Source organism: Camelus dromedarius, chromosome 10 (assembly GCF_036321535.1).
Source record: "Camelus dromedarius isolate mCamDro1 chromosome 10, mCamDro1.pat, whole genome shotgun sequence".
In the NCBI taxonomy this organism is placed as follows: domain Eukaryota; kingdom Metazoa; phylum Chordata; class Mammalia; order Artiodactyla; family Camelidae; genus Camelus; species Camelus dromedarius.
Genome location: NC_087445.1, coordinates 62,891,716 through 62,907,447, shown reverse-complemented (window position 1 = coordinate 62,907,447; position 15,732 = coordinate 62,891,716). Strand labels below are relative to the sequence as shown.

The following is a 15,732-nucleotide window of genomic DNA, read 5'->3' as shown; positions in this document are numbered from 1 at the left end:
TTTTACAGTCTCCACTGTGGCTTTCCCTTCTATTCCTGAAACATGCACGCGCGCACACGCACGCACACCTTAATCAGAGACTACTCAAGGGTGCCCCATAGTTCCTGAGGTCAGGAATTTATCTACCTCCACTATAGTTAATTGGCTAATCTTAGCATGACCCACAGGTAAGGGGCAGGCTTGAGTACTGCAGATGGGGCGTCCAAAACGCATAAAGCTCATAGCTCCGGGCCTGGGTCTTATGCTTAAGATGAGAATTGCAATTTCCAGATGGGAAGCCAGGCTAGATTCAACAGAGCTGTCCCATAATGGAACTGGAGGCCTAAAAATGTACTGAGTTATATGTCATTAGAAGTGTCCAAATAGCGGTTGACGAATCATTTGGTGGTGAATGAAACATCAGGTGAAATTTCTGACTAGCTAACCTTTAAAATGCCTTAACGCCTGGAAAGGGGTGGGGGAGCCTAGGGTTATTGTCTGGAGGTGACAGGAATAAGAAAGGCCACGTGTTTGCAACAGAGATGACTTTGCAACAGAGATGACTCTAATATATATATTAGAGCTGAAAAATTTCGGACAAAAATACAATGAAAGAGGCAGTAGAACCAGGTACAAAAAGCTGGACTATTTACTAGCTATGTGTTCTTGGGCAAATTCCTTTACCTCTCTGAGCTACCATTTGTACATGACTAAAGTAAGGTTAAGACTATTTACCTCTGGGGCGATGGTGATAAAATTGAGACAGTGGATTTGAAGTCTGATAAATGTTGCAGGAATAGAGGGAATTAAAGGGAAAAGGGATCAGATTACACATTCATCTGTTTGTTTATTAAGATATTTTCCTGTGAACTGTCTACAGTACATCAGACATTGAACTCTATGATGGGGATGCAAATGGTCATGAAAACTGGCTGTAGTCCTGGCATTCGTGGAGCTCACAGTTTAGTTGGGGAGACAGATATTAAATTAGCACTAACTAAAATTTAAAATGTTTGATAAGCACCATAGTGATGATGATGCAAACGGTTCAGCTGATAGCAAAAATTTAGAATGATCAAGATATAGTTTATGAAGATACGTATGTTTGCAAGTATATATATGTGAGCTGGTTCCCACACTCCTTTTAATGTATTCACTGGGATGATCTTCCTCTGCTCCTAGACGAAAATCTTAGCAAGCCACATCTAGTCTGTTATCACTCCTTTGGAACAGACAGTGCTATAGGCATTTTAAACTGATAATACAGTTTCATGTCAGGAATTAGGATGTCCAGTCCAAGATTTTAATCAGATCTCTAAGTCTGACAAGTCAAATCTCCTTGCCCTCCCCAGCGTGGATATCAGGGGCCAGGGTAAGGTTGGTCTTCCTTCTGTCTCTCTCTCGCTCTTCTTCCTCTCTGTCCACAGTCAGAGCAGAGGAGGGAGAGATGGTGGGGATTGAGAAGGACATCCTTGCCCTGGTGCCCTTGTATCTGTGTTCTCTGGTCCTGACAGGTTTTTTAAATTGACCCTTTCTTTGGGGGCTTTTTCAGGGGCTTTTCAGTGGTGCCAGTAGCTAGAGGCTTCTCTCAAGACCAGGGGACCACGCAATGTCTCTTTGACTGGCTGCTGTGATCCCCCTCCACCTTCTGTTTCTCCGGCTGCCCACTTTACAGAGACTCTCACTATGGGGACCTCTCAGTCTCTGTTATAATTCCTCCTGGGGTAGGGGTGGGGGACTCAGAATAGATCCAGGGCGGCAGGGAGGGTATATCTCAGTGGTTAGAGCACATGCTTAGCATGCATGAGGTCCTGGGTTTAATCCCCAGTACCTCCACTGGAAAACAAAAGAGAACAAAACAAAAACCCCAAAAACCCAGATCCAGCCCAGCTCTTCCTATTTTGGGATCCACATCTGGCCCAGGGGAAATCCTCAAGCATTTTTTACACTGGCAACCTCTGGGATTTGGGGCTAATCCCTGTGCAGCCCCTTCTGTTCTGCTCCCACAGGCTGCTAGAGCTTTTGCAAGTAGAGTAGGACCCTGGTCCACTATCTTCCCCATTGCCAGGGGCACTTAACAATTTCTCCAAGATGCACTCTTGGGGCCCCTTGTCACAAAACTTGGGCTTAGAAGGTACTGTGCTCTGCACGTCCCACCTGGGGTGTTCAGGACTCTAAACGTTAGATAATAGCTGTCTCCAAAGCAAATCTCCCCTAAATCCTTCCTGTCTCCTCTCTGACCTCATTTTAGTTTCTTGTTCTGGCTGAGGTTTCTAGAGTTATAAAACTAGTTGGGATTCACCTCCTTTGTGAATTCTGTATCTAGGGCCTTGGCTTTGGGATTTCACTTCCATTCTGTCTTGGTGTCTCAATAGAAATTTCAGTTTTACCGTCTTGTTCCAGCAATAGCGATAACAATTAAAACAACCACAGCAGGAACAACAATAACAACTAATATTGACTGAGTGCTTAGCCTTTGCCAGGCACCTTCTTTAATCTCCACAAATACTCCTTCAGGTCGGTACTGTTATTTATGAAGGGCAGACCAGCGAAGACATTTCAGCAGGCTACCTCTCCCTTTGTTAAGGATATTTGTGTGGGTCCTTGAGGCAGGCTTCAGAGCAATTGCTTTCCTCCAACAGGAGACAGTAACTCCGCCTAAGAAATGATCCCATTTCAGCAATTCCTGGGAGGCCGTTGCTGTAATAAAGGCCATTCTTTATGATATAAAAGTCTCACCCTCTTTCCCCCACCCTAACGTTTCTAATTTGAGCCCCTCTGGTCCCTGTGGAGCCTTTAAATGCTTCAAGTGGAAGCCTACTGCCAAAGCAAGCCTGTCTGACTCGGGAGGCAGCGCCCTGCGCTGTTGCCGAATATTGAACAAACATTCACGCGGCTTTGGCTCTCCCAGAAGCCCTGAGTCTGATGCCTTTGTTTTGTTTTCTGGATGAGGGCAAGCGGTGCCATCACCTCCTGCTGAAAAGCCCTGGCTGCCCTCCCAACAAGGAGTTGTCACTTCAACTGAGGCTTTTTTTTTCCTCCTCTGGTGGCAACAAAATAATACCCAGCAGGAATTTGGGAGGAGAAAAAAGAGAGTTCAGTTGGCAGGTTCTCAAATGAATGGGTTGTAGTGTCATTGGAACTGAATTGGGCTTGAAACCAGACATGATCCTATTTTGGAATCATTGTTCAGAGGGATGGGAAATGTGAACAGAGGATAAGTCTCTTCAAAAATGCTCTTTATCCTTGGCCTGTTAAAGACGGCTTGTTTTAACTGAACTCTCCCATCCCCTCGATGGCAAGGGCCTATGTGAAAACCTGGAGGAGGTCAGAACAGCTGGCAAATTGATCAGCTATTCATCTGTTAACCTTTCAATCAAGGGCTAGTTTTTCTTTGGGAAGAGCTTGCCACTTGATGGCAAGCCATCAATATGATTGTCAATCCTGAAATTTACAGATCTTGGCTCTTAGACTCATCAGTGTTTTGATGAGCTAGCACAGTGATCAGGGTATGTAAATATATATTCAAATACGTTATTGAAAATACTATTAAAATCGTACTGTACTCCAGGTAATAGGTAAAGTGGATGTGGAAATCAGCAAAACTAACACTGCCTTTGCCCTCATGGATCTTATAGTCTGTAGATGTTAGTGGATGGTACATAGAACGGGATGCTATGAGGATCTTTAGTATGAAACCCTAATAGAGACTGGTGGCATGGAGTTCAGGAGAGGCTTTTCTGAGGAACAGGCCCTTGAACTGAGATCTGAAGGATGAGTGGGAGTGAGCCAGAAGGCAGGGGTGGAGGGTGGGGCGGGGGAAAGCATTCTGTGCAGAGAGAAGAGCATTGCCAAGACAGAAAGGCACAGGGTGTATGCAAGAAATGTGAAGGCCAGCGTAGCTGACAGGAGGAGAATTAGGAGCAACAGGATGAGAAATCAGACTGGACAGGCAGACAGGCTGTCTAGATCCCACATTACCTATGTGCCATGTTAAGGATTTTGGTCTTCATCTTGAGAGCAATGAAGTGCCCTGGAAGAGATTTAAGCAGGAGAAGGATATAGAGTTTGCTTCTTGAAAAGATGACTTTAGCCACAGAGTGAGGTTGGATCAGAAGCAATTAGCTTTTGCAATTGTAGTGTCTACAGAGGAATAATTAATGGAATGGCTAATGGTCTTCCCTGTTGTAACTTTCATCCAGATCATAATTTAAGCATGGTACAATCTTTACAAAAAGGATCGTTGTTAATAAATGTATGTGGGACTTACAGTTAAATCCCTTTTTCCATTTAGGTCTTACAAGATTCCTCACTTGTTAAGCAATGCGGCTGGACCAGATGATATCCCAGGGCCCTCATTTTGCAAAATAAGCCCTTAAATTCAGCTTAAATTCTATACTGCTACCGGAATGCAGTTTTCAGCCTGGACTATGGGCTTTTAACCCCACTTAAAAGTACTTATATTGAGTACTTATAACCCCACTTACGTTGAGCTGATAGATTGAAAAAAAAAATTTATTGGGCAAAAGCAGACCAACTAAGATCAATAGCTTGTTTTGTATTAGACAGATATTTAGATCTTTAATCCGATGGCTATGAATGTTTGTTTCATCAAGGGAATCCTTACCCCCAGCACCATGTTGCATTATTTGCCCAATTAAATTATGGCAAGGTGCTATGAGGGGCAGGGCGTCTATATTCCAAAGTATGAGATTTAAAAAAAAAAAAGTAGTGTAGTTTAAGTGATGAATTGGTTAACAGAAGGCTGGGATCATGTACTAAAAGGATCACTAACTCACCATGTGACCTCAAAAAGTCATTTACCTTCTTTGGGACACTATTTCCTCTCATTCAAAATGGGAGAATTATACCAGACTAGCCTTTTCAAAGGTATACTTTTTCAATAATTTTCCAAAGATATTTTATAGAGAAAAGATGCTCTACTCTATTTTTTCTCTTTGGAGGTTCACAATCCACATGTATTGGTGGTCTGTTGATTCCAGAGTTTTTACTTTAATCCATCGTACTGCCACATTCCTGTGTAACCTCTCTCTGAGACTCAGTTTCCCCATCTGTAGCTTAGGGCTAGAGCAGAGGTTTCCAAGTGTTTTCTGTAAAGGGTCAGATAGTAAATGTTTTAAGCTTTGTGAACCATAGGGTCTTTGTTGCAACTACTCTGTTCTGCCATTGTAGCCATACACAATATATAAGTAAATGAGGGGGGCTGTGTTCCAATAAAACTTTATTTACAAGAAACAGGAAGAGGGCTGGATTTGACACATGGGCCATGGTTTACTGAATTCTGCATCAGGGTGTGGGCTGACCACTTCCTAATGTCCTTGCAGCTCTGACTTTCCCTGACCTTCTCCCCTGAATAGTTCTCTCCCAAGTTGGAAGTCACCCTTCTCCAAAACTGTCCCTCCAGCCTGCACTTCCAAAGGTCGTCATCATCTTCTTTTGACATGTCTGTATATAAGACTCTCTCCGTCTCCCCAGCTGCTGAGATGCCTTCTTCGCAGCTTTGTTTTGTTTATCTTAGTAACTACTCTTCTTTAATCCCTCTGAAGGATTGGTTAGCTGGAATTTGCCTCGTCTTCTTCCCCCAGAGCCTTTGATCTGATGCTCATAAGCATTTGCTGACAGCCAGACAGAAAAGGTGGAGCCCAGATCCCAAGCCCGAGGGCCAGAGAGTAATGAATGAAGACTGCGTTTATTTGTATTTCTAATTGGCAAGCCCATTTCCAGATCAGCTGCATGTCACTGCAAGCTGAGAGCAGGAAACAACCTTCTTTTTTCTCCTAGGACTTGGTGCCCAGGGCCCCTGTTTCCACTGAGGCAGGAACTTGCCCTGACTTCACTAGGCTTGGATGAACCTGTCATCTGGACCAAGCTTTGTCCCTTAGTACAGGGCCACGTTGTTGTGTCTAACTCTGCATTGTACAGCTCTGAGGACACTGTGATGTAAATGGAACCCTCTGAGTTGTGTAAATCACTTTGCTGCTTCATGCTTTGAGCCCCTTCTTCTTATGAAATCTCATGTAGGAGGCCAGTCTATAAAGGAGATGGTGGGACTTTCTATTTGAAGCTGAGGTGTAGGTTTAGAGTACTGCCTGCTCAGTTTCCCTCTTGCCCTCTTCAGGAAGCTGCTGAGATGCCTGCTGTGATCCCTAGAGTTCCTCAGAATAATTTTGGAGCCCCCAGACTAGATATTTTCTCTCTTTGATAAAACCTCAAGAATATTCCTAGCACCATGCTAGGCACTGAAGGTTGGGGGCCTGGACTGAGAAATATGGCCCCTGGTCTCCATGAGCTGATTATATGGTTAGAGAGGTCAACAGAAAATGAGCTTAACAGGGTAAGATCTTATGAGCAGAAATGCTTATCCAGAGAAGAAGGGCTGGGGCAAGGAGGAAAGACTTCCTGAAGAAGGTCACTTTGAGATGGAACACTGATGAGTAGTAATGATTTGGAGAGGTAGAGGGGAAAAAGAGGACAGGGTGAACAAAGGCACAGAGATGGGAAACGCCAGTTGTATAGATCAGGAGGGACAGCACAGAACAGGACATGTGTCACTCACGCACATGACGGCTCTGAGGAAAAGAAGTTTGAATAAGGGAATAGACGAGCGTGGAAAGAAAGGGGGAAATCGTGCCTTTTCCAGACAGGTCCCTCTCCTGTCTCATTTACCAGTCATAACTGCCTCAGTTGTTATTATTAACCACACATTGCAGAGTTAATCACTATAGGCACTTAGAAAGCAGAATTGAGATTTAAACTGAAATTGACTTGACTCCAAAGTTTGCCTTTCCCCCATAACATGGAACTTCATGGGAAATATAGAACTGGAGCAAGTTTTTAAAAGAAAGGTAGCATTTATACAAATTGACAGTTAGAGAAAGGAATTTCTGGTTAGGAAAAATATGCATGAATATTTACATCTTGCAAGATCCTTGAAGAATCCTCTAGTCCAACCTACTGACTTTAAAGCTGGAGACAGTGAGGCCTAGAGAAAGCAAAGGATCATTTAATATAATAGTAGAAAAAGACACCATTCTGGCCTCTGAACCCTCAGGTCAACGCTCTTTCCAAAGCATCATGAACAAACCACTCTGTCATCTTTTTATTTCCTTTCCAGCGGATACCACTTCTTTAGCACATCTTTATGGGTTCAGGAGTCTGACTTTTTGAACAATACCGAACTTATCTCTTCTCTAGAGACCACGGAGTTGGGCAGCAAGAAGGAGCTCAAGTCCATGCCCTTCATCACCTACCTCTCAGGTCTGCTGACGGCCCAGATGCTGTCAGATGACCAGCTCATCTCGGGTGTGGAGATCCGCTGTGAAGAGAAAGGCCGCTGTCCATCAACCTGCCACCTTTGCCGCCGACCGGGCAAAGAGCAGTTGAGCCCCACCCCGGTACTGCTGGAGATCAGCCGTGTGGCACCACTTTACAGCCTCATCCAGGACAATGGCACCAAGGAGGTGAGCTCCCCTGACGCAGTCACTAAGTCAAATCTAAGTGCCAACCCTCATATCTCCTGCCCTTGGTGGGCCCTTTGTCCACCAGGACTGTCATCCTCACCACCATCATCACCATCATGGCGAGGACTAGCATTTCTTGATTCCTTACCATGTTTTAAGCACACATACAGCTTGGTAACAAGAGGTACTGTGACCGACAAATTCTCAAATCTCAGTGGCTTAGTACAATTGAGGTTATTTCTTGTTTGTGCAGAGTCCTAAGTAGATGTTTTTGATTGATGAGTGGCTTTACTCTGAGAAGTGGTTCAGGGACCCAGCCTGTTCCATCTTGTGCTCTGTTCATCTGATGCTTCCAAGGCTGCTTTGGAAGAAGAAAGAACATGGAAGGTTGCACACGAGAAGCTTAAATGGGCCACGCCTGAGAATGGCAAATTATCATTTCAGCTCCCATTCACTGGTTGGCTAGAGTTCAGCCACTGGGCACCCCTGTCTGCAAATGAAGACAGGGAAATGCAGTCTGTCAGTTTTCCCAGGAGAAGAAGATGTGGATTTGGTTAAAATCTAGAAGTCTGTACTTCAGTGCTGTACTCAGGTTAGCTCACTGAAGCTACCTTCCAGATCTATGATTTACTCATAGGTATGTTGTTGACTCATATGGAATTTCTAACATTTGACCATTATTTATTCATGAAAATGGCAATTCCATGTGGTTCACCTTCATCCTATTCCTACTTTGCAGGTGAGGAAACCTAAGACATTTAGTGATTTGCTCAGTGTTGGTCTGCTGGAGAGCTTGCATGCTTAATTGTGAAATTACATCTTTTTCCTCTTTGTGTCTCTCTCATTTTCAACTATAGCATGTCAGGGCTTGAGAGGATTGTGTGAATGATTTGGTTCACTGGTTTGCAAACTTGTGTTTGTGGAGTACTTTTTCCAAATGCAGTCTTCAGGAACCCCAATCCACAAAACCAGAAATAGTGATGCCACTCCTTCAGTAAGAAAGAAGAAGGTGGATAAAGCATTTCTGCCTGGCCCCCACTCTTCCCTATGCAGCAGCTTCTGGGCAGCCCTGGGCCTCCAGGGAAGACAGTCTGTAGACCACCGACCAAGTCCAGTAAGATGCTCTGGATTATGTGCTCCTCCCACAGCATGCTGTTGGGCTGAGTAAGGGCCACTGCATGGTGAGTGATCAGGAAGGGCTTCACAGAGGAGAGAGGAGAAGAGAATAGGAAAGTGGGGAGAGTACCAGGTAGACAACCTGAGGGAGAAAAGAACATGGTCTGTATACAGTCCAATAGAAACTTCCCATTACTTAGACTAAGAGATGGAGGGAGAGCAGAGATGAGGCCAGAGGGGTTGGGAAGAACTTGCTTATTTAGCCGGTTGTAATATAGGTCATGGAGTCTGGACCCTATCTGGAGGGCAATGACATACTGAAGATTAGCAGGAGACTGATAGGATTAGATTTAAGTGGCAGAAAGAGCCCTCTGGAAACAACGCAGATGACCGTCCATGGGAGAGCAGTTAAATGAGATGTGGAATATGCATACAACGGAACACGGTACTATAGCCACAATGAGTGAACCATAGTGACAATGAGGTGGGTGAACATAATGTTCAGTGAAGACCGGAAATCCCAAAGGTACATTTTATATAGCATGATAGATGCCCTTTCCTGTTTTAAGTTAAAATGGATACACACCAAACACACTACTTTAAGAATACATACAGATGCAATGGATAACTTTAAAAAAGAATCAAGGGAATGATGAGCATAGGTTAGGATGATGGTGGTCTTAAGTCAAGGGAGGCAGGGTGATGGCATGAGGATGAGTTACATGAACATAGTCAGGTTCCTAACTGTTTAGGTGCTGGATTTGTCAGGGTTTATGAAAGTATTAAAACCAGCTAACTAATGAGCACTAACTGGATGAATATATAAAGTCTAATTATGCGTGGTACAGCAGTGAGCTCAAGTCATGAATTAAGCATCACAAATAATCAGAGGTCCCCAAAGTAAAAATAACGAAAGATCCAAAAAAGCCAAATGCGTGTACATCTCCACACCTCTGGTTTCAGGGTGAGAGTCAACTGTGGAACTGTTAGGGGAAGCAGGGAGATGCATGAGGAGGCTGTTGAAGCTTCCAGCAAATACCAGGGGTGGTCTGACCAGTGTTGTGTCAGTGAGGACAAAGCTGCTCCTTGGTAGCTGTGTGGGGCTGAGCCCTCCAGGTTTTGGTGGGTGAGGCTGTGAATATCCCCACTGCCCACTCTGTGAACTTGCCCCAGTCACTGTCTATCTGGGCCACACTCTACTCTTCTGTAATGTGGTTCAACACTAGCTAAGTCAAAGGACTTTTATGACGTGCTCTTGGCACGTGTGGTAGCAGGACATGTGCTGGTTCCTCTCCTCTTTGCTCAGGAGTCAGATTCCCCGTGTCTGCATGCTACGCCAGCCTCCCTCAGCATCCTCAAAATACCCACTTCCTGAGGCCAATACATGTGCTGTCCGAGGAGCCCAGGAGTATGACAGTGGTCACTAGATGTCACTGTTCTCCTTATGGGACATCTGCTGCTTCAGAAGCACTAGCCCTTCATTGATTCATTCAGTATTTTTGCACACCTACTACATGCCCTGTACTGCGTCCCAGGCTGAGAAGTAAAGCGTATGACAAACAGACACAAATGGGCACAGTCTTTATCTTCATGAAGTGCACAGACCTGCGGAGGGGACAGATATCATTGAAACAATCACACCAAAGTAGGAAGGACAGACTGTGCTAAGTACCAAGAGAATTCCAGGCCTGTGGGTTAAAAGTAGGTGACAGAGGGCTTTGTGAGGTGAGCGGAGGCTTCCTTTGGAAAGTGCCATTGAAATTAGTTCTCGGGGGTCAGGTGCATAAAGAGAATGTGGAGGGCTGGGTTTGGGGGAGGGGAGGAGCCCGGGAGCATGCAGGGTGGAAGGCCCAGCTCCCACAGAGGCCTGAAGAATGTGCAGACGTGGCCCATTTCCCTGAGGCTCCGCCGAGGAGAGGCGGCAGCCAGGCTGGGCAGAGCCATGGAGGTTGTGCTGGTGAGGAGTCTGGCCTCTGCTGGTGGGCAGCCGTAGGGAGTTAGGGCAGACAGGTAGGCGTGAGTGATGTCTTCTCAGTGCCAAGCTCCTCTCCTGTTGCAGTCATCCCTACAAAGGAACATTAGAGCTGATTGACTGGTTTCTTCTCTTCCTCCCCAAACCCCAACAACAGGCTTGTTTAGAGTTTCACAGCAGCCTGGGGGCTGCAGTGTGTTAGGCCTCTACAGGGGAGCCAGGCTGTGGTCAGAGTAGGCAGGACAGGCCCACCTGCAGGTCTGGAAATGATCCAGAGAAGGGGAACGTGGCCGCTGAGCAAGGCTGGTGCGACAAGGAGGCAGCCACTTTCAGCATGGCCGTCATTGTTTCTCTGCCTCTTCCCCAAGCCCCCATCACTCCTCCCACGGCTTCTCCACTCCTCTGCCATTCTCTGCAGCCAGAGGCAGAGGCCGCATGGATTAAACACAAAAGGTCCTCGACTTGGGCTCTGACACTGAGTCATAGCAAGGCTGGGGCAAGTCCTTTTTCCTTCCTGGGCCTCTCTTTTCATACCTGAAAAAAACAGGGATGTTGGGTAGGTTTCCTTCAGAGTGTCCTACAAGAGGCTTTGTCTAAGTGGCATCAGATAGTGCAGGCTGTGTGCTCTGCTCAGGAGGAGTTGGAATCCTGCCTCAATCCGATATTCCTGTGTGATGCTGAATGACGTCTCCAAACCTCAGTTTCCATATCTATAGAATGGAGTCTTGTGATTCCTGCTTCATGGGGATCAAATGATAATGAGCACATGGTACGTATAGCATGTAATGGACTCCTGTTTTCTATGATAGTGGTAACAATAATGTTTGTCTAAACTGACTCCTTCCTTTTTCTGTGCTTCCTTTGGTGCATCCTCTTCTAGCTAGTATGCAGTAACTTTGCAGATGCCCAAAGTTCTAGGGACATGACAGTTAGAGTAAGATCTGTATTTTGTATGGGACAGGTCGCTGGTTAACCCAAAAGGGTAGATCACAAATGGAGGGATTTCAGGAGCATTTTCTCACATTATAACCATTGCTGGAACTCATACTCTTATTTACTGTAGATGGAATTACACACAAGTGAAAGGCTTTCCTTCCATAGACCTTCCAGAGCAGAATGGAACCATTCTTCTATGTGAGAACAGCTGACTACTTGAGCTGTCTGAAGTGCTGAGTCCCATTGTGTGGCACAGTCAGGGAGTATCAGTGAGTGGTGTGACTTGCCTGAGATTTGCCTGGCAGCTCTGGCCTCTGATTCTGGATAGCCTGGGGGGGGGACCACTGGACACCAGCATCTCTGGTGGTTGGGATCTCCTTGGATCCATTTCCATGAATGCGTGGGAAAGGATGATACCTTCTGCCTCAGCTGGAAAGGAGCCCTTCATTACACATGGTGCTCTGGTTTTGAACAAGTGAAGTAGGAAGAAAGTCTTTATGATGGAGATGTCTTTGATTAATACATAATCTCCTCCCTCCACCTGTTAAATGACCCTTCAACAGCTCAAAGCCACAGAGCTTGGCTAAGCACAACTAGTGCTTAAATGTGTAAGACTTTGTGTGGGTGTTAACTTAGCCTTTGGGTAAAGAAAAAGAGGCTCCAAATAGAGGAGACAGAATAGTGTCTTGGTGAAGAGCCAGACTGAGCTGAATTTGAATCCATCTCTACCATCAATTGTCTGGGCAACCTTACTTTTACTCATTTGTAGAGTAGACATTGTAGCATCTGTCCCTATCCATTTGGGGGTTGGGAGTTTTCTTTGGAAGAACTAGGAAACTGGGACAGTTGGAATTTGAACTAGGTTCTGTCCTTGATTGTTATATGGCATTGGACATGAATGCTTCTACTCTTTTGGTCTCTGTTTCTTTATCTATACAATGAGAAGTAGGGCTAACTTTATCCACGGCCCCCTTTGGCACTATGATAGGGTCAGATCTTAATTCTACCCTGAAAATAAGGGAACTCTTTTGAGGTTTGAAGAGGCATCTTGTGACCTGCAATTTATTTTCTATACAAAGAGATTACTCCTTAAATTAATATTGGGAAGAGAAAGATACATACATCTTGTATTCCATTTCAAACACAGCATTTATAAGTAGAGATGGATACTAAAATCAAATCCTTTTTTATTTTACAGATCAGTATCTTTGTTTTACAAATAGTAGAACTCAGACCTAGAGGTAAGGAATGGCTTGTTCTAGACCACACAGCCAAGTCTGAATTTGATTTAGTCATCATGACTTCTGACCTCAGAAATAGCTTTTGCATCTCTCTGAGACTCAATGTCCTCATCTGTAAAATGGGTCATGATAACTTTCCCCACAGGGCTCTCACATAGAAAACTTAAGAGACTGTTTGCTAATATTTGAAAGACTGTAAAATGCTCTATAGCTCTGGATACTTTTTTCTAGTGCTCAAGTCCTCTGAATTCCAATGTGATTTATTTTTTTTCTTTTCATGCTGCCCTAGGAAGAGCCGTGTATAATTTTGGTCTTGTTGTGGTTGTCTGACCTTCTAGCAGTTTCTCTCTCTCTGCCAGAAAGACTTGTTTGCTCTATTTACACTTCTTGGCTCAAACTGAGAAGAGAATTCCAAATGACTGCTCTTTGAAAAGGAATTGACAGTCAAAATCCCACCCCCCCCGTTACTGCCACCACCACCATTGTCATAACCACCATCACCACTGCTGTAGCAGGGTCAATGCCACCACCTTGCATTGGGCGCTTAGAGTGTACCAGGTGTTGTGCTAGGGAAGATGACACAGAGGCGAATCAGACACAGATTGTGCCTTCAAGGAGCTCACAGTGTACTGGGTGAGGAAGAAGAGCCACATAAGTAACTATAATTGCTTGTGTATGCTACTTTAATGCATGATTTATTTGCAAACAATACAATAGATATGCCAACAGTGTTAGAAAAGAGGGAGAAAGAAACTTAGAGGGGAAGGTGAATCTGGAAAAGATTCTTGGGCCAGGGAAGGTGGTGGATATGGGCAGATGATAAATAGCTTGAGACCAGCCTGTTGATGATGAAAATAATCCTATGAACCAGATGTTCATGATATGCCAAGAGCTCTGCCAAGGGCTTTATGTGCTTTATCTCATTTCATTATCCAAGAATTTATCGGGGAAATGTTATCATCATCCCTACTTAATAGATAAGGAGACCGAGGCTCAGAAAAGCTTGGACCCAGGTCTGCAAGATTCCGAAGCGAGTCTAGGCCAGAGTTTTCCAACTCTGGTCTGTGGGTGAAAGCCAGCGTGCCATCTGTTTGATGAAACGCAGCCACACTTATTTGTCTACGTGTCGTCTACGTCTGCTTTCCTGCCACAGTGGCTGAGTTAAGCAGTCGCCGTAGAAGACAGCAGGACATACAAAAGCCAAAAGTATTTACTCTAGTCCTTCGCAAAAAAAAATTCATGACCAACCTTGGTGTAGGCTAAGATATACCAGAAAAGAAGGAGAAGGAAAGTTCTTTCAAACACTATGTGCCAAACATACAGAACAGAGGAATAAAGCCCAGCAATTATCAAGTGCCTGCTCTATGCCTGGCATTTTAAAAGTGCTTCATCTGTTTTCGTACATGTTGTCTCACTCTATCCCCTGGCACATTTGCAGTAGGCACTATTATGCCCATTTCACAAATTAAACATTAAAAAAAAAATCTGAGTACTTAGGTAAATTATGTAACATCACACAGCTAGTGACTTGTGAGGTCAGAATTCAAACCCTGGAAGCCTGTGTCCAAAAATGTATGTGTTTAGTCAATCATACTTACAACAGGTCTAAAAAACTGGGGAGAGATAAAACTGGAGAAGTGATACGCAGAAGACTGGGTTGTGGACAACTTTGAATGCTGGGCTAAGGTACCATGTAAACTACAGGGAGCTCTTCAAGATTTGTGGTCAAGGGAAGGACATAACTAGATGTGAATTTTAGGATAATAACTATACCAACAGCAGTTGCAGGGTGAATTGCAGGGACCAGGGCTGGTTTAATGGCAAGGCTTATTAATTTGGGGTCTGCAGATCACTGATTTTAAAGGGTCATTGGATCTCCAGAAAGTTTATGCAGAATTATGTATCACTGTAGTTGTTTTCTGGAAAAAAGATACATGGCGTCAGCAAATTTTCTAAATGTTTTTGACCCAAATGTTGAAGAATGCTAAGATAAACGGACTAGTTAGTTGGAGTGTCCACGGCAGAAGTCCATGTATGGGATGTCTGGGAAGGTGCGGGCTCAATTCAAAGAATTTTAACAACTATTAATTAAGGGTCTCCTATGGGCCAGGTGCTGTCCTTGGGCTTTTGGGATACATCAGAGAGCAAAATTGGCGTATATTTTGACCATCTGGAGACTTAAAATTTCTACTGAAATGTATGTGGAAGACGTAAACAATCAGAATAGTAAATAATATAATATATTAAAAGGCAAAGGGTGAAATACATAAAACAGAATTAGGTCAGGCATGCCTAGTGGAGTGTAGAGGCTTGGCTCTCAGAACATGACAGAGTCAGTCAGGATCACCTGGGTTGGAGGAAGCATTTTTTTTTTTTTTTAATGCAGATTCCTGGCTTCCTCCTCCTGATTCTGCTTGTCTGGGGTTAGGGGCGGGGTGAGGCTGGAAATCTTCATTTTCACAAGTTTCCCAGGTGAGCTTGAGAACCACTGCCCAAAACCACAGTTCATGTGACTTTCTCATTCTGAAATTCCTTCAGGGAATTCCATGCTTAGGGATTAAGAAAGTCAAGTATTTATAATCTGATGTAAATCTCTGCTATTGTGGGCCACTTCCTCTCCGTCGGAGCATTATGAGAAGGAGGTGAACTGGCCAGGAACCAGACTGTCAGGCGGTTCTTGGCAAGAGGGAAGATCAAAGAAAAGAGGGGGATATAATCCACATATTACTCAACACGCTCATGGTCAATTACAGAAGAGGAACTTAATGCTTGGCTTGCCTACTTGCAAAACTGGAAAACAGAGCTATTGCATGTGACCAGAAAACTACCAGATGCAGTAAGATATGCAAGGCATACAGACTTAGCAAATGCAGACATTTTTGCGTGTCAGAGTGTAGAGCTTCCCCCACGTCCCCTCCATGGGACGTTGAATCTAGTTAGCAAATGTGACAAAAAGAAGATCACAATGTCTTTTCCTGATACTTTAAAGAACAACCATTTACTGAGC

The 15,732-nt window shown here is 44.4% G+C and overlaps 1 protein-coding gene across 7 annotated transcripts in view; it reads left to right on the top strand.

The window, feature by feature from the left end:
* The window catches only part of ASTN2 (astrotactin 2), an 849,846-nt gene that overhangs the window by 627,085 nt on the left and 207,029 nt on the right, over positions 1-15,732 (top strand). For all 7 annotated transcript variants that reach the window (XR_010382793.1, XR_010382792.1, XR_010382791.1 and 4 more), the window contains one exon: positions 7,195-7,460. Coding sequence is in view for 4 of the 7 variants with exons in the window: in XM_064490458.1 (XP_064346528.1) it covers positions 7,195-7,460 (266 nt within the window). In the remaining 3 variants the exon portion in view is untranslated. The remainder of the gene's footprint in view (positions 1-7,194; positions 7,461-15,732) is intronic.